The 23,813-nt window shown below is 59.0% G+C and overlaps 1 protein-coding gene across 1 annotated transcript in view; it reads left to right on the plus strand.

The window, feature by feature from the left end:
• HERC1 (HECT and RLD domain containing E3 ubiquitin protein ligase family member 1) overlaps window positions 1-23,813 on the plus strand; it is a 248,039-nt gene that overhangs the window by 65,826 nt on the left and 158,400 nt on the right. The window contains 8 exon segments of the mRNA XM_075576093.1: window positions 1,502-1,693; window positions 2,637-2,653; window positions 2,655-2,696; window positions 2,698-2,860; window positions 5,022-5,195; window positions 13,444-13,558; window positions 13,986-14,106; window positions 19,757-19,928. Of these exon segments, the coding sequence (XP_075432208.1) occupies window positions 1,502-1,693; window positions 2,637-2,653; window positions 2,655-2,696; window positions 2,698-2,860; window positions 5,022-5,195; window positions 13,444-13,558; window positions 13,986-14,106; window positions 19,757-19,928 (996 nt within the window).

The following is a 23,813-nucleotide window of genomic DNA, read 5'->3' on the forward strand; positions in this document are numbered from 1 at the left end:
GAGAGTGTGAGAGAGAGAGTGTGAGAGAGAGAGTGTGAGAGAGAGAGTGTGAGAGAGAGAGTGTGAGAGAGAGAGTGTGAGAGAGAGAGTGTGAGAGAGAGAGTGTGTGAGAGGTGTGTGAGAGAGAGAGAGAGAGTGTGAGAGAGAGAGAGAGAGTGTGTGAGAGAGTGTGTGAGAGAGAGAGAGAGCGAGAGTGTGAGAGAGAGTGTGAGAGAGAGTGTGAGAGAGAGTGTGCGCGCGAGAGAGAGAGTCTGTGAGAGACATACCAACTGCGCACTCCAACTGTTAGGTATGTATATACAACTTTGTTTTCACTTTGGCCCCGTGGAAAAATCCTGATCACCATGGGGAGCCTTGAATCGAAAAAGTTTGGGAACCACTGTACTTTTTGTGTTGCAGAGCTCACCAGTGCGTTCTTTTTTTCTCAGAATGTACCAAACTGGTGATTTGGCCGCTCCTAATGTTCCTGCTATCTCTCTGGTGGGGGTTTTCTTTTTATTTTGCAGCCTAAGGATGCCCTGTTTCACTTGCATTGAGAGCAACTTTGACCGCAATGTTGTGGGTTCACAGTAACAGCTTCCAAATGCGAATGCCACACCTGGAATCAACTCCAGACCTTTTACCTGCTTAATTGATGATGAAATAACGAAGGAATAGCCCACACCTGTCCATGAAACAGCTTCTGAGTCAATTGTCCAATTACTTTTGGTCCCTTGAAAAAGAGGGGGCTACATATTAAAGAGATGTAATTCCTAAACCCTTCCTCCAATTTGGATGTGAATACCTCAAATTAAAGCTGATACACTGCACTTTAAGCCCATATTCATTATTTAACTGTAACGTGAATTTATTTTGGTACACAGCCGAAATAACAAAACTTGTATCAGTGTCCAATTATTTCCGAACCTAACTATATATATATATATATATATATATATATATATATATATATATATATATATATATATATATATATATATATGTATGTATGTATGTATGTGTGTGTGTATATATGTGTGTGTGTATATATGTGTGTGTGTGTGTATGTATATATATGTGTGTGTGTGTGTGTGTGTGTGTATGTATGTATGTATGTGTATATATATGTATATGTATATATATATATGTATATATATATATATATATATATCATAAGTATCATATATATGTGTGTGTGTGTTTGTGTGTGTGTATACTGTATATCTGTGTGTGTGTGTATGTACAGTATATTGTAATCTTTATTACAAACAGCTTACACAGCGCATTGGAATACAAGGAATTATAATACACAGGGGCCTAAAACACAGCCAAAGGTATTTCCTCCCCCAAATAGCTTGCAATCTAAGTAACTCTCCCCTCTCCGGGGCAGCTCTCCAAAGCCCTCGGGCAGACAGGAAATAAGGAGTTTGTGCCCCTCCTGGTAGAATGTAGAAATGCCCCGAGTGGTGAGAAATAACGCCCCGACCCGGCGGATAACGAGACCCTCTTCTCCTCCCCGCAGACGTGATGTACGTGTCTGCCGCCGGCAGTATGCTGTGCCAGCTGGTTAATGCTTTGCTGCTGCTGCCCGTGTCCGTGGCCCGACCTCTGCTCAGTTTCCTGCTGGACCTGCTGCCCCCTCTCGATCGCCTCAATAGGCTGCTACCTGCCGCCGCCCTGCTGGAGGATCAGGAATTGCAGTGGCCGCTTCACGGTGGGTGACCCGGCCCTGCTTTTTTCCGGGCGTGTTATATACAGCACTTAAAGGAGAAATCCAAGCTCTGTTTTTTTTAAACATTAAGGATTGAAGCAGGGGGTCTCCGGAGCAGAACCCCCATTTATTTCAGCTCTGGGGACCCCCTGCATCGGAGATACAGACCTCCGAAGGAGGTGCCGGCTGAGCTAGCGGGGCTTCAAAGTTTAAAGGTCCTGCTTCTCGTGGGCCAATAGGAAGCCGAAGATGATGACATCACGGCTTCCTATTGGCCCAAGGGCGCGGGAGCTTTAAGCTTGGAACTCAGCTAGCTAGCTGTGGCGGCTACTACAGAGGTCTGTATCTCCGGAAGCAGGGGGCCCCCAGAGCTGAAGTGAATGGGGGTTCAGCTCCAAAGACCGCGGTTTCAATCCTGGGTTAAAGAAAAAACGAGCTCTTGGGCGCAGTAATGTCAACGGCATATATGGGGCGATTGATGCCTTTTGCACCCTTAGAAGTATTGGAAATCGAATTTAAAGTTGGTTTGTAGACACGAAGAAGCTGAGACTTGGGAGGGGTCCGATTTCCCCTTTTGTCTGATGTCCTGCGTGTATTCAGCAAGAGTTTTCACAGGCATAGCACCCCCCGCCTACCCTCCCCCGCTTTATCTCTATACGGACGGGGTGGTTGAAGGTAAAGAATATATTTTATGGACCACCCCTCCCCCATTCAGACACCCCCAAGTCAGATGAATTTCCAGAGAAACAGGATCAGCCACATCTTTGCTTTTAGCACTATTACATTACTTAAGGAAGCCAGTTAGACTGGTGAATGTATTCCTAAAGTTTGGCCAGCTACATGGTTACTGCACCTTTTTTTGAGGGTTACCCAGCCAACGGTCAGACGGCACTAATGTGACACCCCCCCTATATGTATAAGTATCCAGGTTGCTTGATCTCTGCAGGGGGACCGGAGCAGGTGGGACCCGGCCGGCGTGGCCTTGCCACCCCCGGCCCAGTCGTGGGGTCTGGCTGGTGGATTTGGAGAGGACGGTCACTCTGATGATTGGACGCTGCCTGGGAGGGATGCTGCAAGGTGCCCCCACCTCCGCCGAGGAGCAAGACACAGCCTACTGGCTAAAGACCCCTCTCTTCGGCAACGGAGTGGAAATGGACATTGCCCAGCTCGGTAATAACTACAGTCCGACCCTGCTCCTTCCCAAGCCCTTTAGCAGCGTGTCCCCTACAGATAAGTGTAGTTATGCGCAGTACGTTCCCTTACAGATAAGTGTAGTTATGCGCAGTACGTTCCCTACAGATAAGTGTAGTTATGCGCAGTACGTCCCTTACAGATAAGTGTAGTTATGCGCAGTACGTTCCCTACAGATAAGTGTAGTTATGCGCAGTATGTTCCCTACAGATAAGTGTAGTTATGCGCAGTACGTTCCCTACAGATAAGTGTAGTTATGCGCAGTACGTTCCCTACAGATAAGTGTAGTTATGCGCAGTACGTTCCTTACAGATAAGTGTAGTTATGCGCAGTACGTCCCCTACAGATAAGTGTAGTTATGCGCAGTACGTCCCTTACAGATAAGTGTAGTTATGTGCAGTACGTCCCTACAGATAAGTGTAGTTATGCGCAGTACGTTCCTTACAGATAAGTGTAGTTATGCGCAGTACGTCCCTTACAGATAAGTGTAGTTATGCGCAGTACGTTCCCTACAGATAAGTGTAGTTATGCGCAGTATGTTCCCTACAGATAAGTGTAGTTATGCGCAGTACGTTCCCTACAGATAAGTGTAGTTATGCGCAGTACGTTCCTTACAGATAAGTGTAGTTATGCGCAGTACGTTCCTTACAGATAAGTGTAGTTATGCGCAGTACGTCCCCTACAGATAAGTGTAGTTATGCGCAGTACGTCCCTTACAGATAAGTGTAGTTATGTGCAGTACGTCCCTACAGATAAGTGTAGTTATGCGCAGTACGTTCCTTACAGATAAGTGTAGTTATGCGCAGTACGTCCCTACAGATAAGTGTAGTTATGCGCAGTACGTTCCCTACAGATAAGTGTAGTTATGCGCAGTACGTCCCTTACAGATAAGTGTAGTTATGTGCAGTACGTTCCCTACAGATAAGTGTAGTTATGCGCAGTACGTTCCCTACAGATAAGTGTAGTTATGCGCAGTACGTTCCCTACAGATAAGTGTAGTTATGCGCAGTACGTTCCTTACAGATAAGTGTAGTTATGCGCAGTACGTTCCCTACAGATAAGTGTAGTTATGCGCAGTACGTTCCCTACAGATAAGTGTAGTTATGCGCAGTACGTCCCTTACAGATAAGTGTAGTTATGCGCAGTACGTTCCCTACAGATAAGTGTAGTTATGCGCAGTACGTTCCCTACAGATAAGTGTAGTTATGCGCAGTACGTTCCCTACAGATAAGTGTAGTTATGCGCAGTACGTCCTTACAGATAAGTGTAGTTATGCGCAGTACGTCCCTACAGATAAGTGTAGTTATGCGCAGTACGTTCCCTACAGATAAGTGTAGTTATGCGCAGTACGTTCCCTACAGATACGTGTAGTTATGCGCAGTACGTTCCTTACAGATAAGTGTAGTTATGCGCAGTACGTTCCCTACAGATAAGTGTAGTTATGCGCAGTACGTCCCTTACAGATAAGTGTAGTTATGCGCAGTACGTTCCCTACAGATAAGTGTAGTTATGCGCAGTACGTCCCTTACAGATAAGTGTAGTTATGCGCAGTACGTCCCTTATAGATAAGTGTAGTTATGCGCAGTACGTTCCTTACAGATAAGTGTAGTTATGCGCAGTACGTTCCTTACAGATAAGTGTAGTTATGCGCAGTACGTTCCCTACAGATAAGTGTAGTTATGCGCAGTACGTTCCTTACAGATAAGTGTAGTTATGCGCAGTACGTTCCCTACAGATAAGTGTAGTTATGCGCAGTACGTTCCCTACAGATAAGTGTAGTTATGCGCAGTACGTTCCTACAGATAAGTGTAGTTATGCACAGTACGTTCCCTACAGATAAGTGTAGTTATGCGCAGTACGTTCCTTACAGATAAGTGTAGTTATGCGCAGTACGTTCCCTACAGATAAGTGTAGTTATGCGCAGTACGTTCCCTACAGATAAGTGTAGTTATGCGCAGTACGTCCCTACAGATAAGTGTAGTTATGCGCAGTACGTTCCCTACAGATAAGTGTAGTTATGCGCAGTACGTCCCTACAGATAAGTGTAGTTATGCGCAGTACGTTCCTTACAGATAAGTGTAGTTATGCGCAGTACGTTCCTTACAGATAAGTGTAGTTATGCGCAGTACGTCCCTTACAGATAAGTGTATGAGCTCTCTGCTGGAAGTGTCGCTTTCTGGTAACGAGGAGCAGAAGACGTTTGATTACAAACTCAGACCTGAGGTTTCAGTCCTTGTTGATTTGGCGATCGGATCCACGAAAGAGCCGGCTCGGAGCCTGTGGATCAGCATACAGGATTACGCTACAAGTAAAGGTACGTGCAAGCGATGGGGTCGGGCATGGACGGAGCTGCTTTCAAACAAGGTTTCACGCCCTGACTGGGCACGCTGTGACTGGGCACTCCCTGACTGGCCACGCTGTGACTGGGCACTCCCTGACTGGGCACTCCCTGACTGGCCACGCTGTGACTGGGCACTCCCTGACTGGGCACGCTGTGACTGGGCACTCCCTGACTGGGCACTCCCTGACTGGCCACGCTGTGACTGGGCACTCCCTGACTGGCCACGCTGTGACTGGGCACTCCCTGACTGGGCACTCCCTGACTGGGCACTCCCTGACTGGGCACTCCCTGACTGGCCACGCTGTGACTGGGCACTCCCTGACTGGGCACGCTGTGACTGGGCACTCCCTGACTGGGCACTCCCTGACTGGCCACGCTGTGACTGGGCACTCCCTGACTGGGCACTCCCTGACTGGGCACTCCCTGACTGGACACTCCCTGACTGGGCACTCCCTGACTGGGCACGCCCTAACTGGGCACTCCCTGACTGGGCACTCCCTGACTGGGCACTCCCTGACTGGGCACGCCCTGACTGGCCACTCCCTGACTGGGCACTCCCTGACTGGGCACTCCCTGACTGGGCACTCCCTGACTGGGCACTCCCTGACTGGGCACTCCCTGACTGGGCACTCCCTGACTGGGCACTCCCTGACTGGGCACTCCCTGACTGGGCACTCCCTGACTGGGCACTCCCTGACTGGCCACTCCTTGACTGGGCACTCCCTGACTGGGCACTCCCTGACTGGGCACTCCCTGACTGGGCACTCCCTGACTGGGCACTCCCTGACTGGGCACGCAGTGACTGGGCACTCCCTGACTGGTCACTCCCTGACTGGGCACGCAGTGACTGGGCACGCAGTGACTGGGCACTCCCTGACTGGGCACTCCCTGACTGGGCACGCTGTAACTGGGAACTCCCTGACTGGGCACTCCCTGACTGGGCACGCTGTGACTGGGCACTCCCTGACTGGGCACTCCCTGACTGGGCACTCCCTGACTGGGCACTCCCTGACTGGGCACTCTCTGACTGGGCACTCCCTGACTGGGCACTCCCTGACTGGGCACTCCCTGACTTGGCACTCCCTGACTGGGCACTCCCTGACTTGGCACTCCCTGACTGGGAACTCCCTGACTGGGCACTCCCTGACTGGGCACTCCCTGACTGGGCACGCCCTGACTGGGCACTCCCTGACTGGGCACGCAGTGACTGGGCACGCAGTGACTGGGCACTCCCTGACTGGGCACTCCCTGACTGGGCACTCCCTGACTGGGCACTCCCTGACTGGGCACGCCCTGACTGGGCACTCCCTGACTGGGCACGCAGTGACTGGGCACTCCCTGACTGGGCACTCCCTGACTGGGCACTCCCTGACTGGGCATGCAGTGACTGGGCACTCCCTGACTGGGCACTCCCTGACTGGGCACTCCCTGACTGGGCACTCCCTGACTGGGCACGCTGTGACTGGGCACTCCCTGACTGGGCACGCAGTGACTGGGCACTCCCTGACTGGGCACGCAGTGACTGGGCACTCCCTGACTGGGCACTCCCTGACTGGGCACTCCCTGACTGGGCACTCCCTGACTGGGCACTCCCTGACTGGGCACGCAGTGACTGGGCACTCCCTGACTGGTCACTCCCTGACTGGGCACGCAGTGACTGGGCACGCAGTGACTGGGCACTCCCTGACTGGGCACTCCCTGACTGGGCACGCTGTAACTGGGAACTCCCTGACTGGGCACTCCCTGACTGGGCACTCCCTGACTGGGCACGCTGTGACTGGGCACTCCCTGACTGGGCACTCCCTGACTGGGCACTCCCTGACTGGGCACTCCCTGACTGGGCACTCCCTGACTTGGCACTCCCTGACTTGGCACTCCCTGACTTGGCACTCCCTGACTTGGCACTCCCTGACTGGGAACTCCCTGACTGGGCACTCCCTGACTGGGCACGCAGTGACTGGGCACGCAGTGACTGGGCACTCCCTGACTGGGCACTCCCTGACTGGGCACTCCCTGACTGGGCACGCTGTAACTGGGAACTCCCTGACTGGGCACTCCCTGACTGGGCACGCTGTGACTGGGCACTCCCTGACTGGGCACTCCCTGACTGGGCACTCCCTGACTGGGCACTCCCTGACTGGGCACTCCCTGACTGGGCACTCCCTGACTGGGCACTCCCTGACTGGGCACTCCCTGACTTGGCACTCCCTGACTGGGCACTCCCTGACTGGGAACTCCCTGACTGGGCACTCCCTGACTGGGCACTCCCTGACTGGGCACTCCCTGACTGGGCACTCCCTGACTGGGCACTCCCTGACTGGGCACTCCCTGACTGGGCACTCCCTGACTGGGCATGCAGTGACTGGGCACTCCCTGACTGGGCACTCCCTGACTGGGCACTCCCTGACTGGGCACGCTGTGACTGGGCACTCCCTGACTGGGCACGCAGTGACTGGGCACTCCCTGACTGGGCACTCCCTGACTGGGCACTCCCTGACTGGGCACTCCCTGACTGGGCACTCCCTGACTGGGCACTCCCTGACTGGGCACGCAGTGACTGGGCACTCCCTGACTGGTCACTCCCTGACTGGTCACTCCCTGACTGGGCACGCAGTGACTGGGCACGCAGTGACTGGGCACTCCCTAACTGGGCACTCCCTGACTGGGCACTCCCCGAACTGGGCACGCTGTAACTGGGAACTCCCTGACTGGGCACTCCCTGACTGGGCACGCTGTGACTGGGCACTCCCTGACTGGGCACTCCCTGACTGGGCACTCCCTGACTGGGCACTCCCTGACTGGGCACTCCCTGACTGGGCACGCAGTGACTGGGCACTCCCTGACTGGGCACTCCCTGACTGGGCACGCAGTGACTGGACACTCCCTGACTGGGCACTCCCTGACTGGGCACTCCCTGACTGGGCACTCCCTGACTGGGCACTCCCTGACTGGGCACGCCCTGACTGGGCACTCCCTGACTGGGCACTCCCTGACTGGGCACGCAGTGACTGGGCACTCCCTGACTGGGCATGCAGTGACTGGGCATGCAGTGACTGGGCACTCCCTGACTGGGCACTCCCTGACTGGGCACTCCCTGACTGGGCACGCTGTGACTGGGCACTCCCTGACTGGGCACACAGTGACTGGGCACTCCCTTACTGGGCACGCAGTGACTGGGCACTCCCTGACTGGGCACTCCCTGACTGGGCACTCCCTGACTGGGCACTCCTTGACTGGGCACTCCCTGACTGGGCACTCCCTGACTGGGCACTCCCTGACTGGGCACTCCCTGACTGGGCACTCCCTGACTGGGCACTCCCTGACTGGGCACGCAGTGACTGGGCACTCCCTGACTGGGCACGCAGTGACTGGGCACGCAGTGACTGGGCACTCCCTGACTGGGCACTCCCTGACTGGGCACTCCCTGACTGGGCACGCTGTAACTGGGAACTCCCTGACTGGGCACTCCCTGACTGGGCACGCTGTGACTGGGCACTCCCTGACTGGGCACTCCCTGACTGGGCACTCCCTGACTGGGCACGCAGTGACTGGGCACTCCCTGACTTGGCACTCCCTGACTTGGCACTCCCTGACTGGGCACTCCCTGACTGGGCACTCCCTGACTGAGCACTCCCTGACTGGGCACTCCCTGACTGGGCACGCAGTGACTGGGCACTCACTGACTGGGCACTCACTGACTGGGCACGCAGTGACTGGGCACTCACTGACTGGGCACGCAGTGACTGGGCACTCCCTGACTGGGCACTCCCTGACTGGGCACGCCCTGACTGGGCACTCCCTGACTGGGCACGCAGTGACTGGGCACTCCCTGACTGGGCACTCACTGACTGGGCACGCAGTGACTGGGCACTCCCTGACTTGGCACTCCCTGACTGGGCACGCAGTGACTGGGCACTCCCTGACTTGGCACTCCCTGACTTGGCACTCCCTGACTTGGCACTCCCTGACTGGGCACTCCCTGACTGGGCACTCCCTGACTGAGCACTCCCTGACTGGGCACTCCCTGACTGGGCACTCCCTGACTGGGCACTCCCTGACTGGGCACGCAGTGACTGGGCACTCCCTGACTGGGCACTCCCTGACTGGGCACTCCCTGACTGGGCACGCCCTGACTGGGCACTCCCTGACTGGGCACGCAGTGACTGGGCACTCCCTGACTGGGCACTCACTGACTGGGCACGCAGTGACTGGGCACTCCCTGACTGGGCACTCCCTGACTGGGCACTCCCTGACTGGGCACTCCCTGACTGGGCACTCCCTGACTGGGCACTCCCTGACTGGGCACGCAGTGACTGGGCACTCCCTGACTGGGCACGCAGTGACTGGGCACTCCCTGACTTGGCACTCCCTGACTGGGCACGCAGTGACTGGGCACTCCCTGACTGGGCACTCCCTGACTGGGCACTCCCTGACTGGGCACTCCCTGACTGAGCACTCCCTGACTGGGCACTCCCTGACTGGGCACGCAGTGACTGGGCACTCCCTGACTGGGCACTCACTGACTGGGCACGCAGTGACTGGGCACTCCCTGACTGGGCACGCAGTGACTGGGCACTCCCTGACTGGGCACGCAGTGACTGGGCACTCCCTGACTGGGCACGCAGTGACTGGGCACGCAGTGACTGGGCACTCCCTGACTGGGCACTCCCTGACTGGGCACTCCCTGACTGGGCACGCCCTGACTGGGCACGCCCTGACTGGGCACGCAGTGACTGGGCACTCCCTGACTGGGCACTCCCTGACTGGGCACGCAGTGACTGGGCACTCCCTGACTGGGCACTCCCTGACTGGGCACTCCCTGACTGGGCACTCCCTGACTGGGCACTCCCTGACATGGGCACTCCCTGACTGGGCACGCCCTGACTGGGCACTCCCTGACTGGGCACTCCCTGACTGGGCACTCCCTGACTGGGCACGCAGTGACTGGGCACTCCCTGACTGGGCACGCAGTGACTGGGCACTCCCTGACTTGGCACTCCCTGACTGGGAACTCCCTGACTGGGCACGCTGTGACTTGGCACTCCCTGACTGGGCACTCCCTGACTGGGCACTCCCTGACTGGGCACTCCCTGACTGGGCACTCCCTGACTGGGCACTCCCTGACTGGGCACTCCCTGACTGAGCACTCCCTGACTGGGCACGCCCTGACTGGGCACTCCCTGACTGGGCACTCCCTGACTGAGCACTCCCTGACTGGGCACGCCCTGACTGGGCACTCCCTGACTGGGCACGCAGTGACTGGGCACTCCCTGACTGGGCACGCAGTGACTGGGCACTCCCTGACTGGGCACTCACTGACTGGGCACGCAGTGACTGGGCACTCCCTGACTGGGCACTCCCTGACTGGGCACTCCCTGACTGGGCACTCCCTGACTGGGCACTCCCTGACTGGGCTTTGCCCTGACATGGGCACTCCCTGACTGGGCACGCAGTGACTGGGCACGCAGTGACTGGGCACTCCCTGACTGGGCACTCCCTGACTGGGCACTCCCTGACTGGGCACTCCCTGACTGGGCACTCCCTGACTGGGCACTCCCTGACTGGGCACGCAGTGACTGGGCACTCCCTGACTGGGCACTCCCTGACTGGGCACTCCCTGACTGGGCACTCCCTGACTGGGCACTCCCTGACTGGGCACTCCCTGACTGGGCACTCAGTGACTGGGCACGCCGTGACTGAGCACTCCCTGACTGGGCACGCAGTGACTGGGCACGCCCTGACTGGGCACGCCCTGACTGGGCACTCCCTGACTGGGCACTCCCTGACTGGGCACTCCCTGACTGGGCACTCCCTGACTGGGCACTCCCTGACTGGGCACTCCCTGACTGGGCACTCCCTGACTGAGCACTCCCTGACTGGGCACGCAGTGACTGGGCACGCCCTGACTGGGCACTCCCTGACTGGGCACGCAGTGACTGGGCACTCCCTGACTGGGCACTCCCTGACTGGGCACTCCCTGACTGGGCACTCCCTGACTGGGCACTCCCTGACTGGGCACGCAGTGACTGGGCACGCCCTGACTGGGCACTCCCTGACTGGGCACTCCCTGACTGGGCACGCAGTGACTGGGCACGCAGTGACTGGGCACTCCCTGACTGGGCACGTAGTGACTGGGCACTCCCTGACTGGGCACGCAGTGATTGGGCACGCTGTGACTGGGCACGCTGTGACTGGGCACGCTGTGACTGGGCACGCCCTGACTGGGCACGCCCTGACTGGGCACTCCCTGACTGGGCACTCCCTGACTGGGCACTCCCTGACTGGGCTTTGCCCTGACATGGGCACTCCCTGACTGGGCACGCAGTGACTGGGCACGCAGTGACTGGGCACTCCCTGACTGGGCACTCCCTGACTGGGCACTCCCTGACTGGGCACTCCCTGACTGGGCACTCCCTGACTGGGCACTCCCTGACTGGGCACGCAGTGACTGGGCACGCAGTGACTGGGCACTCCCTGACTGGGCACTCCCTGACTGGGCACTCCCTGACTGGGCACTCCCTGACTGGGCACGCTCTGACTGGGCACTCAGTGACTGGGCACGCCGTGACTGAGCACTCCCTGACTGGGCACGCAGTGACTGGGCACGCAGTGACTGGGCACTCCCTGACTGGGCACTCCCTGACTGGGCACTCCCTGACTGGGCACTCCCTGACTGGGCACGCTCTGACTGGGCACTCAGTGACTGGGCACGCCGTGACTGAGCACTCCCTGACTGGGCACTCAGTGACTGGGCACGCCGTGACTGAGCACTCCCTGACTGGGCACGCAGTGACTGGGCACGCCCTGACTGGGCACGCCCTGACTGGGCACGCCCTGACTGGGCACGCCCTGACTGGGCACTCCCTGACTGGGCACTCCCTGACTGGGCACTCCCTGACTGGGCACTCCCTGACTGGGCACTCCCTGACTGGGCACTCCCTGACTGGGCACTCCCTGACTGAGCACTCCCTGACTGGGCACGCAGTGACTGGGCACTCCCTGACTGGGCACGCAGTGACTGGGCACTCCCTGACTGGGCACGCAGTGACTGGGCACTCCCTGACTGGGCACGCAGTGACTGGGCACTCCCTGACTGGGCACTCCCTGACTGGGCACTCCCTGACTGGGCACGCAGTGACTGGGCACTCCCTGACTGGGCACTCCCTGACTGGGCACTCCCTGACTGGGCACTCCCTGACTGGGCACTCCCTGACTGGGCACTCCCTGACTGGGCACGCAGTGACTGGGCACTCCCTGACTGGGCACTCCCTGACTGGGCACGCAGTGACTGGGCACGCAGTGACTGGGCACTCCCTGACTGGGCACGTAGTGACTGGGCACTCCCTGACTGGGCACGCAGTGATTGGGCACGCTGTGACTGGGCACGCTGTGACTGGGCACGCTGTGACTGGGCACGCTGTGACTGGGCACGCCCTGACTGGGCACTCCCTGACTGGGCACTCCCTGACTGGGCACTCCCTGACTGGGCACTCCCTGACTGAGCACTCCCTGACTGGGCACGCAGTGACTGGGCACTCCCTGACTGGGCACTCCCTGACTGGGCACGCAGTGACTGGGCACTCCCTGACTGGGCACTCCCTGACTGGGCACGCAGTGACTGGGCACTCCCTGACTGGGCACTCCCTGACTGGGCACTCCCTGACTGGGCACTCCCTGACTGGGCACTCCCTGACTGGGCACGCAGTGACTGGGCACTCCCTGACTGGGCACGTAGTGACTGGGCACTCCCTGACTGGGCACGCAGTGATTGGGCACGCTGTGACTGGGCACGCTGTGACTGGGCACGCTGTGACTGGGCACGCTGTGACTGGGCACGCTGTGACTGGGCACGCCCTGACTGGGCACTCCCTGACTGGGCACGCCCTGACTGGGCACTCCCTGACTGGGCACGCAGTGACTGGGCACTCCCTGACTGGGCACTCCCTGACTGGGCACTCCCTGACTGGGCACTCCCTGACTGGGCACGCTCTGACTGGGCACTCAGTGACTGGGAACTCCCTGACTGGGCACTCCCTGACTGGGCACTCAGTGACTGGGCACTCCCTGACTGGGCACGCAGTGACTGGGCACTCCCTGACTGGCGCCCCTTCCGCAACAGAGTCGCCCCCCCACTTGCCCCCCCCCCCCCCACTTGACTGGGCCGCTCTCCTGGCTGGGGCATACCCTGATGGATCACTCCCTGACCGGTTTCTGGTTACAGATTGGGACAGCGCTACACTTAGCAACGAGTCTCTTTTGGACACCGTGTCTCGATTCGTCCTCGCGGCTCTAATGAAACACACCAGCCTCCTGACACAAGCCAGCGGGGAAAGCCGGTACGTGCTCTGACCCCTGCGCTGCACTGGCCGCCGTGCTGCTCTGTCCCCCAGCACCACTCTGTCCCCCCGCGCCGCTCTGCTCCCCCGCCGCTCTGCCCCCCCCCCCGCCGCTCTGCCCCCCCGCCGCTCTGCCCCCCCGCCGCTCTGCCCCCCCCCCGCCGCTCTGCCCCCCCCCGCCGCTCTGCCCCCCCGCCGCTCTGCCCCCCCCGCGCAGCTCTGCCCCCCCCGCGCCGCTCTGCCCCCCCCGCGCCGCTCTGCCCCCCCTGCGCCGCTCTGCCCCTCTGCGCCGCTCTGCCCCTCCGCGCCGCTCTGCCCCCCCGCGCCGCTCTGCCCCCCCCGCGCCGCTCTGACCCCCTTGGAATGCGCTCATAGGACTGTATGGAGGTAGAATGGATCCACATCTTGTAACATCCTCTTTCCTTAGATACCAGCCGGGCAAGTCCCTGGCGGAGGTTTATCGCTGTGTGTACAAGGTGCGGAGTCGCCTGCTGGCCTGCAAGAACATGGAACTTATTCCGACAGCGTCCTCGGCCCGAGAGAGATGGGTAAGTTCTGTGCTACTGATCAGAGCAGGTGCTGGGCTTTGTGTGAGTACAGAATCCTGTGCGTATAGATGGTACTAGATCATACAGCAGAGGTTCTTAATCATCTCCATACTGCAGACCCCTTAGTTATTCACTGCAATTAGGAAGTAGTGCGGCAGGGAGACACCGTGTCACCGAAGCCTTTCAATGCAACACTTGAAGAATTGTTCAAGACATTGGATTGGGAAGAAAAAGGAATCAAAATGAATGGTGAATAGTTGAGTCGTGTACGATTTGCAGATGACATTATCCCAAAAAGAGCTTGCTAGGGTTTTGTGTTCTGACATTATCTTTGCCACACGTCCAGAAGATCTCCAGCAACAAATCGGAGAACTTAATGAAGCATGTAAGAGTGTGGGCCTCCGTATGGATGTCAGCAAGACCAAAGCGATATTCAACATGTGTCAAGTCAGCAAACATTCAAAGTAATGGAATAGAAGCAGAAGTGGAAGACCATGTCTACCTTGGCCGGCAAATAACAATGGATGGGAATCTTTTGAATGAAATCAATAGGAGACTGAAGATGGGACGGAGGCATTTGGAAGAAACAAGACAATATTTCAAGGGAACTTTCCTCTGCGCCTCAAGAAGAAACTAGTATCCGGTCCGTGCTCACATAGGGAAGTGAAACTTGGACCCTAAATGTGAAGATAATTCAGAAGCTTCCGACAACGCAAAGAAGTATGGAGAGATGCACGCTGGGTATATCCTGAAGTATGGAGAGATGCATGCTGGGTATATCCTGAAGTATGGAGAGATGCACGCTGGGTATATCCTGAAGTATGGAGAGATGCACGCTGGGTATATCCTGAAGTATGGAGAGATGCACGCTGGGTATATCCTGAAGTATGGAGAGATGCACGCTGGGTATAACCTGAAGTATGGAGAGATGCATGCTGGGTATAACCTGAAGTATGGAGAGATGCACGCTGGGTATATCCTGAAGTATGGAGAGATGCATGCTGGGTATAACCTGAAGTATGGAGAGATGCACGCTGGGTATATCCTGAAGTATGGAGAGATGCATGCTTGGTATAACCTGAAGTATGGAGAGATGCATGCTGGGTATTACCCGAAGTGACAGGAAAAAGAATGAACGGGTTTGAAACCAAACAAAAGTCTGTGACATCATCACACGGGTGAAGGAATTAAAATGGCGACAGGCCAGACATGGCCATCGTTGGACATAGACGGTACTTGAGTGGTTTCCAAACAAGATTACAAGACCAAGACGACGACCAAAAGGAAGATGGGAGGATGAGATCAGAAAATGTGTTGGAGCGACGTGGAGAAGAGAGGCTGTAACCGCAGTGCTTGGGAGCGACGTGGAGAAGAGAGACTGTAACCGCAGTGCTTGGGAGCGACGTGGAGAAGAGAGGCTGTAACCGCAGTGCTTGGGAGCGACGTGGAGAAGAGAGACTGTAACCGCAGTGCTTGGGAGCGACGTGGAGAAGAGACGCTGTAACCGCAGTGCCTGGGAGCGACGTGGAGAAGAGAGACTGTAACCGCAGTTCTTGGGAGCGACGTGGAGAAGAGAGGCTGTAACCGCAGTGCCTGGGAGCGACGTGGAGAAGAGAGGCTGTAACCGCAGTGCCTGGGAGCGACGTGGAGAAGAGAGACTGTAACCGCAGTGCCTGGGAGCGACGTGGAGAAGCGAGACTGTAACCACAGTGCTTGGGAGCGACGTGGAGAAGAGAGGCTGTAACCGCAGTGCTTGGGAGCGACGTGGAGAAGAGAGGCTGTAACCGCAGTGCTTGGGAGCGACGTGGAGACGAGAGACTGTAACCGCAGTGCCTGGGAGCGACGTGGAGAAGAGAGACTGTAACCGCAGTGCTTGGGAGCGACGTGGAGAAGAGAGGCTGTAACCGCAGTGCTTGGGAGCGACGTGGAGAAGAGAGGCTGTAACCGCAGTGCTTGGGAGCGACGTGGAGAAGAGAGACTGTAACCGCAGTGCTTGGGAGCGACGTGGAGAAGAGAGACTGTAACCGCAGTGCTTGGGAGCGACGTGGAGAAGAGAGACTGTAACCGCAGTGCCTGGGAGCGACGTGGAGAAGAGAGACTGTAACCGCAGTGCTTGGGAGCGACGTGGAGAAGAGAGGCTGTAACCGCAGTGCTTGGGAGCGACGTGGAGAAGAGAGACTGTAACCGCAGTGCCTGGGAGCGACGTGGAGAAGAGAGACTGTAACCGCAGTGCCTGGGAGCGACGTGGAGAAGAGAGACTGTAACCGCAGTGCCTGGGAGCGACGTGGAGAAGAGAGACTGTAACCGCAGTGCCTGGGAGCGACGTGGAGAAGAGAGACTGTAACCGCAGTGCCTGGGAGCGACGTGGAGAAGAGAGACTGTAACCGCAGTGCTTGGGAGCGACGTGGAGAAGAGAGACTGTAACCGCAGTTCTTGGGAGCGACGTGGAGAAGAGAGACTGTAACCGCAGTGCCTGGGAGCGACGTGGAGAAGAGAGGCTGTAACCGCAGTGCTTGGGAGCGATGTGGAGAAGAGAGGCTGTAACCGCAGTGCTTGGGAGCGACGTGGAGAAGAGAGGCTGTAACCGCAGTGCTTGGGAGCGACGTGGAGAAGAGAGACTGTAACCGCAGTGCTTGGGAGCGACGTGGAGAAGAGAGACTGTAACCGCAGTGCTTGGGAGCGACGTGGAGAAGAGAGACTGTAACCGCAGTGCCTGGGAGCGACGTGGAGAAGAGAGACTGTAACCGCAGTGCCTGGGAGCGACGTGGAGAAGAGAGACTGTAACCGCAGTGCCTGGGAGCGACGTGGAGAAGAGAGGCTGTAACCGCAGTGCTTGGGAGCGATGTGGAGAAGAGAGACTGTAACCGCAGGGCTTGGGAGCGACGTGGAGAAGAGAGACTGTAACCGCAGTGCTTGGGAGCGACGTGGAGAAGAGAGGCTGTAACCGCAGTGCTTGGGAGAGACGTGGAGAAGAGAGACTGTAACCGCAGTGCCTGGGAGCGACGTGGAGAAGAGAGGCTGTAACCGCAGTGCTTGGGAGCGATGTGGAGAAGAGAGACTGTAACCGCAGTGCCTGGGAGCGACGTGGAGAAGAGAGACTGTAACCGCAGTGCCTGGGAGCGACGTGGAGAAGAGAGACTGTAACCGCAGTGCTTGGGAGCGACGTGGAGAAGAGAGACTGTAACCGCAGTGCTTGGGAGCGACGTGGAGAAGAGAGGCTGTAACCGCAGTGCTTGGGAGCGATGTGGAGAAGAGAGACTGTAACCGCAGTGCCTGGGAGCGATGTGGAGAAGAGAGGCTGTAACCGCAGTGCTTGGGAGCGATGTGGAGAAGAGAGACTGTAACCGCAGTGCCTGGGAGCGACGTGGAGAAGAGAGACTGTAACCGCAGTGCTTGGGAGCGACGTGGAGAAGAGAGACTGTAACCGCAGTGCCTGGGAGCGACGTGGAGAAGAGAGGCTGTAACCGCAGTGCTTGGGAGAGACGTGGAGAAGAGAGACTGTAACCGCAGTGCCTGGGAGCGACGTGGAGAAGAGAGGCTGTAACCGCAGTGCTTGGGAGAGACGTGGAGAAGAGAGACTGTAACCGCAGTGCTTGGGAGAGACGTGGAGAAGAGAGACTGTAACCGCAGTGCTTGGGAGCGACGTGGAGAAGAGAGGCTGTAACCGCAGTGCTTGGGAGCGACGTGGAGAAGAGAGACTGTAACCGCAGTGCCTGGGAGCGACGTGGAGAAGAGAGACTGTAACCGCAGTGCCTGGGAGCGACGTGGAGAAGAGAGACTGTAACCGCAGTGCTTGGGAGCGACGTGGAGAAGAGAGACTGTAACCGCAGTGCCTGGGAGCGACGTGGAGAAGAGAGACTGTAACCGCAGTGCCTGGGAGCGACGTGGAGAAGAGAGACTAACCGCAGTGCTTGGGAGCGACGTGGAGAAGAGAGACTGTAACCGCAGTGCCTGGGAGCGACGTGGAGAAGAGAGACTGTAACCGCAGTGCTTGGGAGCGACGTGGAGAAGAGAGACTGTAACCGCAGTGCTTGGGAGCGACGTGGAGAAGAGAGACTGTAACCGCAGTGCTTGGGAGCGACGTGGAGAAGAGAGACTGTAACCGCAGTGCTTGGGAGAGACGTGGAGAAGAGAGACTGTAACCGCAGTGCCTGGGAGCGACGTGGAGAAGAGAGACTGTAACCGCAGTGCTTGGGAGCGACGTGGAGAAGAGAGACTAACCGCAGTGCTTGGGAGCGACGTGGAGAAGAGAGACTGTAACCGCAGTGCTTGGGAGCGACGTGGAGAAGAGAGACTGTAACCGCAGTGCTTGGGAGCGACGTGGAGAAGAGAGACTAACCGCAGTGCTTGGGAGCGACGTGGAGAAGAGAGGCTGTAACCACAGTGCTTGGGGGCGACGTGGAGAAGAGAGGCTGTAACCACAGTGCCTGGGAGCGACGTGGAGAAGAGAGACTGTAACCGCAGTGCCTGGGAGCGACGTGGAGAAGAGAGGCTGTAACCACAGTGCTTGGGAGCGACGTGGAGAAGAGAGACTGTAACCGCAGTGCTTGGGAGCGACGTGGAGAAGAGAGGCTGTAACCGCAGTGCTTGGGGGCGACGTGGAGAAGAGAGGCTGTAACCGCAGTGCTTGGGGGCCACGTGGAGAAGAGAGACTGTAACCGCAGTGCTTGGGAGCGACGTGGAGAAGAGAGACTAACCGCAGTGCTTGGGAGCGACGTGGAGAAGAGAGACTGTAACCGCAGTGCTTGGGAGCGACGTGGAGAAGAGAGACTGTAACCGCAGTGCTTGGGAGCGACGTGGAGAAGAGAGACTGTAACCGCAGTGCCTGGGAGCGACGTGGAGAAGAGAGACTGTAACCGCAGTGCTTGGGAGAGACGTGGAGAAGAGAGACTGTAACCGCAGTGCTTGGGAGCGACGTGGAGAAGAGAGACTGTAACCGCAGTGCTTGGGAGCGACGTGGAGAAGAGAGGCTGTAACCGCAGTGCTTGGGAGAGACGTGGAGAAGAGAGACTGTAACCGCAGTGCCTGGGAGCGACGTGGAGAAGAGAGACTGTAACCGCAGTGCTTGGGAGAGACGTGGAGAAGAGAGACTGTAACCGCAGTGCTTGGGAGCGACGTGGAGAAGAGAGACTGTAACCGCAGTGCTTGGGAGCGACGTGGAGAAGAGAGACTGTAACCGCAGTGCTTGGGAGCGACGTGGAGAAGAGAGACTGTAACCGCAGTGCTTGGGAGCGACGTGGAGAAGAGAGACTGTAACCGCAGTGCCTGGGAGCGACGTGGAGAAGAGAGACTGTAACCGCAGTGCTTGGGAGAGACGTGGAGAAGAGAGGCTGTAACCGCAGTGCTTGGGAGCGACGTGGAGAAGAGAGACTGTAACCGCAGTGCTTGGGAGAGACGTGGAGAAGAGAGGCTGTAACCGCAGTGCTTGGGAGCGATGTGGAGAAGAGAGACTGTAACCGCAGTGCTTGGGAGAGACGTGGAGAAGAGAGGCTGTAACCGCAGTGCTTGGGAGCGACGTGGAGAAGAGAGACTGTAACCGCAGTGCTTGGGAGCAGTAGGACGACAAGGGCTGGAGATGAGATATATATATTTCACCCTGCAGCTTATAATTCTATAACGAGCGCTAACCTTACCCCTCACCTTGTTCCAGGTGTCCGAGAACCACGAGTCCGCAGAGCTGGACTCCCAGGAGAACTCCTTCACCAGAACCATCGACGAGGAGGCGGAGATGGAAGATCAGGAGGAGCGGGACAGAGAGGAGGGTCATCCCGAGCAGGAGGAAGAGGAAGACGAGAGGGAGCACGAGGTCCTCACCGCCGGCAGTGAGTGTGACCACCAGTGTGACACAGCTTTCTAGGAGCGTGACAGGGATAGGGGCTGAGACGGAAGCGTGTAGACCAGGGGTGGCCAAGTCCAGTCCCTAAGAACCAACAGGCCACGTATTAGGGATATCCCTGTTTCAGCACGTGGTTCAATCAGTGGCTCAGTTGTTGGCCAACTCCGGTCCTCAAGGGCCATCAACAGTACAAGTTTTGGGGACTGGGACACTGATTGAGCCACCTGCCCTGTTGATGGCCCTTGGGAATTTGAGTTGACCACGCCTGATTTAGACCAATGTGTGAGCCCCCATGTCCTAAACCGTGCCCCCTCCTGTCCTAAACCGCCCCACCCTGTCCTAAGCCGTGCCCCCTCCTGTTCTAAACCGTCCCACCCTGTCCTAAACCGTGCCCCCTCCTGTCCTAAACCGCCCCACCCTGTCCTAAGCCGTGCCCCCTCCTGTCCTAAACCGCCCCACCCTGTCCTAAGCCGTGCCCCCTCCTGTTCTAAACCGTCCCACCCTGTCCTAAGCTGCCCCACCCTGTCCTAAGCCTGCTCCCCCTGTCCTAAGCCTGCTCCCCCCTGTCCTAAGCCTGCTCCCCCCTGTCCTAAGCCTGCTCCCCCCTGCCCTCAGCCGCCCCCCTATCCTAAGCCTGCTCCCCCCTGTCCTTAGCCGACCCCCTATCCTAAGCCTGCTCCCCCCTGTCCTAAGCCTGTCCCCCCTGTCCTAAGCCTGCTCCCCCCTGTCCTAAGCCTGCTCCCCCCTGTCCTAAGCCTGCTCCCCCCTGTCCTAAGCCTGCTCCCCCCTGTCCTTAGCCGACCCCCTGTCCTAAGCCTGTCCCCCCTGTCCTAAGCCTGCTCCCCCCTGTCCTAAGCCTGCTCCCCCCTGTCCTAAGCCTGCTCCCCCCTGCCCTTAGCAGCCCCCCTATCCTAAGCCTGCTCCCCCCTGTCCTAAGCCTGCTCCCCCCTGTCCTAAGCCTGCTCCCCCCTGTCCTAAGCCTGCTCCCCCCTGTCCTAAGCCACCCCCCTATCCTAAGCCTGCTCCCCCCTATCCTAAGCCTGCTCCCCCCTGCCCTTAGCCGCCCCCCTATCCTAAGCCTGCTCCCCCCTGTCCTAAGCCGCCCCCCTATACTAAGCCTGCTCCCCCCTGCCCTTAGCCGCCCCCCTATCCTAAGCCTGCTCCCCCCTGCCCTTAGCCGCCCCCCTATCCTAAGCCTGCTCCCCCCTGCCCTTTGCCGCCCCCCTATCCTAAGCCTGCTCCCCCCTGTCCTAAGCCGCCCCCCTATCCTTAGCCTGCTCCCCCCTGTCCTAAGCCTGCTCCCCCCTGTCCTAAGCCTGCTCCCCCTGCCCTTAGCCGCCCCCCTATCCTAAGCCTGCTCCCCCCTGTCCTAAGCCGCCCCCCTATCCTAAGCCTGCTCCCCCCTGTCCTAAGCCGCCTCCCTATCCTAAGCCTGCTCCCCCCTGCCCTTAGCCGCCCCCCTATCCTAAGCCTGCTCCCCCCTGCCTTTAGCCGCCCCCCTATCCTAAACCTCCTCCCCCCTGTCCTAAGCCTGCTCCCCCCTATCCTAAGCCTGCTCCCCCGTCCTAAGCCTGCTCCCCCCTGCCCTCAGCCGCCCCCCTATCCTAAGCCTGCTCCCCCCTGCCCTTAGCCACCCCCTATCCTAAGCCTGCTTCCCCCTGTCCTAAGCCTGCTCCCCCCTATCCTAAGCCTGCTCCCCCGTCCTAAGCCTGCTCCCCCCTGCCCTCAGCCGCCCCCCCTATCCTAAGCCTGCTCCCCCCTGCCCTTAGCCGCCCCCCTATCCTAAGCCTGCTCCCCCCTGCCCTTAGCCACCCCCTATCCTAAGCCTGCCCCCCCTGCCCTTAGCCGCCCCCCTATCCTAAGCCTGCTCCCCCTGCCCTTAGCCACCCCCTATCCTAAGCCTGCTCCCCCCTGCCCTTAGCCACCCCCTATCCTAAGCCTTCTCCCCCCTGTCCTAAGCCTTCTCCCCCCTGTCCTAAGCCTGCTCCCCCTGTCCTAAGCCTGCTCCCCCTGTCCTAAGCCTGCTCCCCCCTGTCCTAAGCCACCCCCCTATCCTAAGCCTGCTCCCCCCTGCCCTTAGCCGCCCCCCTATCCTAAGCCTGCTCCCCCCTGTCCTAAGCCTGCTCCCCCCTGTCCTAAGCCTGCTCCCCCCTGTCCTAAGCCTGCTCCCCCTGTCCTAAGCCTGCTCCCCCCTATCCTAAGCCTGCTCCCCCCTATCCTAAGCCTGCTCCCCCCTGCCCTTAGCTGCCCCCCTATCCTAAGCCTGCTCCCCCCTGCCCTTAGCTGCCCCCCTATCCTAAGCCTGCTCCCGCCTGCCCTCAGCCGCCCCCCTATCCTAAGCCTGCTCCCCCCTGCCCTTAGCCGACCCCCTATCCTTAGCCTGCTCCCCCCCTGCCCTTAGCCGCCCCCTATGCTAAGCCTGCCCCCCCCCCTGCCCTTAGCCGCCTCCTATCCTAAGCCTGCTCCCCCCTGCCCTTAGCCGCCCCCCTATCCTTAGCCTGCTCCCCCCTGTCCTAAGCCTGCTCCTCCCTGTCCTAAGCCTGCTCCCCCAGCTCTTAGCCGCCCCCCTATCCTAAGCCTGCTCCCCCCTGTCCTAAGCCGCCCCCCTATCCTAAGCCTGCTCCCCCCGTCCTAAGCCGCCTCCCTATCCTAAGCCTGCTCCCCCCTGCCCTTAGCCGCCCCCCTATCCTAAGCCTGCTCCCCCCTGCCTTTAGCCGCCCCCCTATCCTAAACCTGCTCCCCCCTGTCCTAAGCCTGCTCCCCCCTATCCTAAGCCTGCTCCCCCGTCCTAAGCCTGCTCCCCCCTGCCCTCAGCCGCCCCCCTATCCTAAGCCTGCTCCCCCCTGCCCTTAGCCACCCCCTATCCTAAGCCTGCTTCCCCCTGTCCTAAGCCTGCTCCCCCCTATCCTAAGCCTGCTCCCCCGTCCTAAGCCTGCTCCCCCCTGCCCTCAGCCGCCCCCCTATCCTAAGACTGCTCCCCCCTGCCCTTAGCCGCCCCCCTATCCTAAGCCTGCTCCCCCCTGCCCTTAGCCACCCCCTATCCTAAGCCTGCCCCCCCTGCCCTTAGCCGCCCCCCTATCCTAAGCCTGCTCCCCCCTGCCCTTAGCCACCCCCTATCCTAAGCCTGCTCCCCCCTGTCCTAAGCCTTCTCCCCCCTGTCCTAAGCCTGCTCCCCCTGTCCTAAGCCTGCTCCCTCTGTCCTAAGCCTGCTCCCCCCTGTCCTAAGCCACCCCCCTATCCTAAGCCTGCTCCCCCCTGCCCTTAGCCGCCCCCCTATCCTAAGCCTGCTCCCCCCTGTCCTAAGCCTGCTCCCCCCTGTCCTAAGCCTGCTCCCCCTGTCCTAAGCCTGCTCCCCCCTGTCCTAAGCCTGCTCCCCCTGTCCTAAGCCTGCTCCCCCCTATCCTAAGCCTGCTCCCCCCTGCCCTTAGCTGCCCCCCTATCCTAAGCCTGCTCCCGCCTGCCCTCAGCCGCCCCCCTATCCTAAGCCTGCTCCCCCCTGCCCTTAGCCGACCCCCTATCCTTAGCCTGCTCCCCCCCTGCCCTTAGCCGCCCCCTATGCTAAGCCTGCCCCCCCCCCTGCCCTTAGCCGCCTCCTATCCTAAGCCTGCTCCCCCCTGCCCTTAGCCGCCCCCCTATCCTTAGCCTGCTCCCCCCTGTCCTAAGCCTGCTCCTCCCTGTCCTAAGCCTGCTCCCCCAGCTCTTAGCCGCCCCCCTATCCTAAGCCTGCTCCCCCCTGTCCTAAGCCGCCCCCCTATCCTAAGCCTGCTCCCCCCGTCCTAAGCCGCCTCCCTATCCTAAGCCTGCTCCCCCCTGCCCTTAGCCGCCCCCCTATCCTAAGCCTGCTCCCCCCTGCCTTTAGCCGCCCCCCTAT

The sequence above is a fragment of the Ascaphus truei genome, chromosome 18 (assembly GCF_040206685.1).
Source record: "Ascaphus truei isolate aAscTru1 chromosome 18, aAscTru1.hap1, whole genome shotgun sequence".
Taxonomy (NCBI): domain Eukaryota; kingdom Metazoa; phylum Chordata; class Amphibia; order Anura; family Ascaphidae; genus Ascaphus; species Ascaphus truei.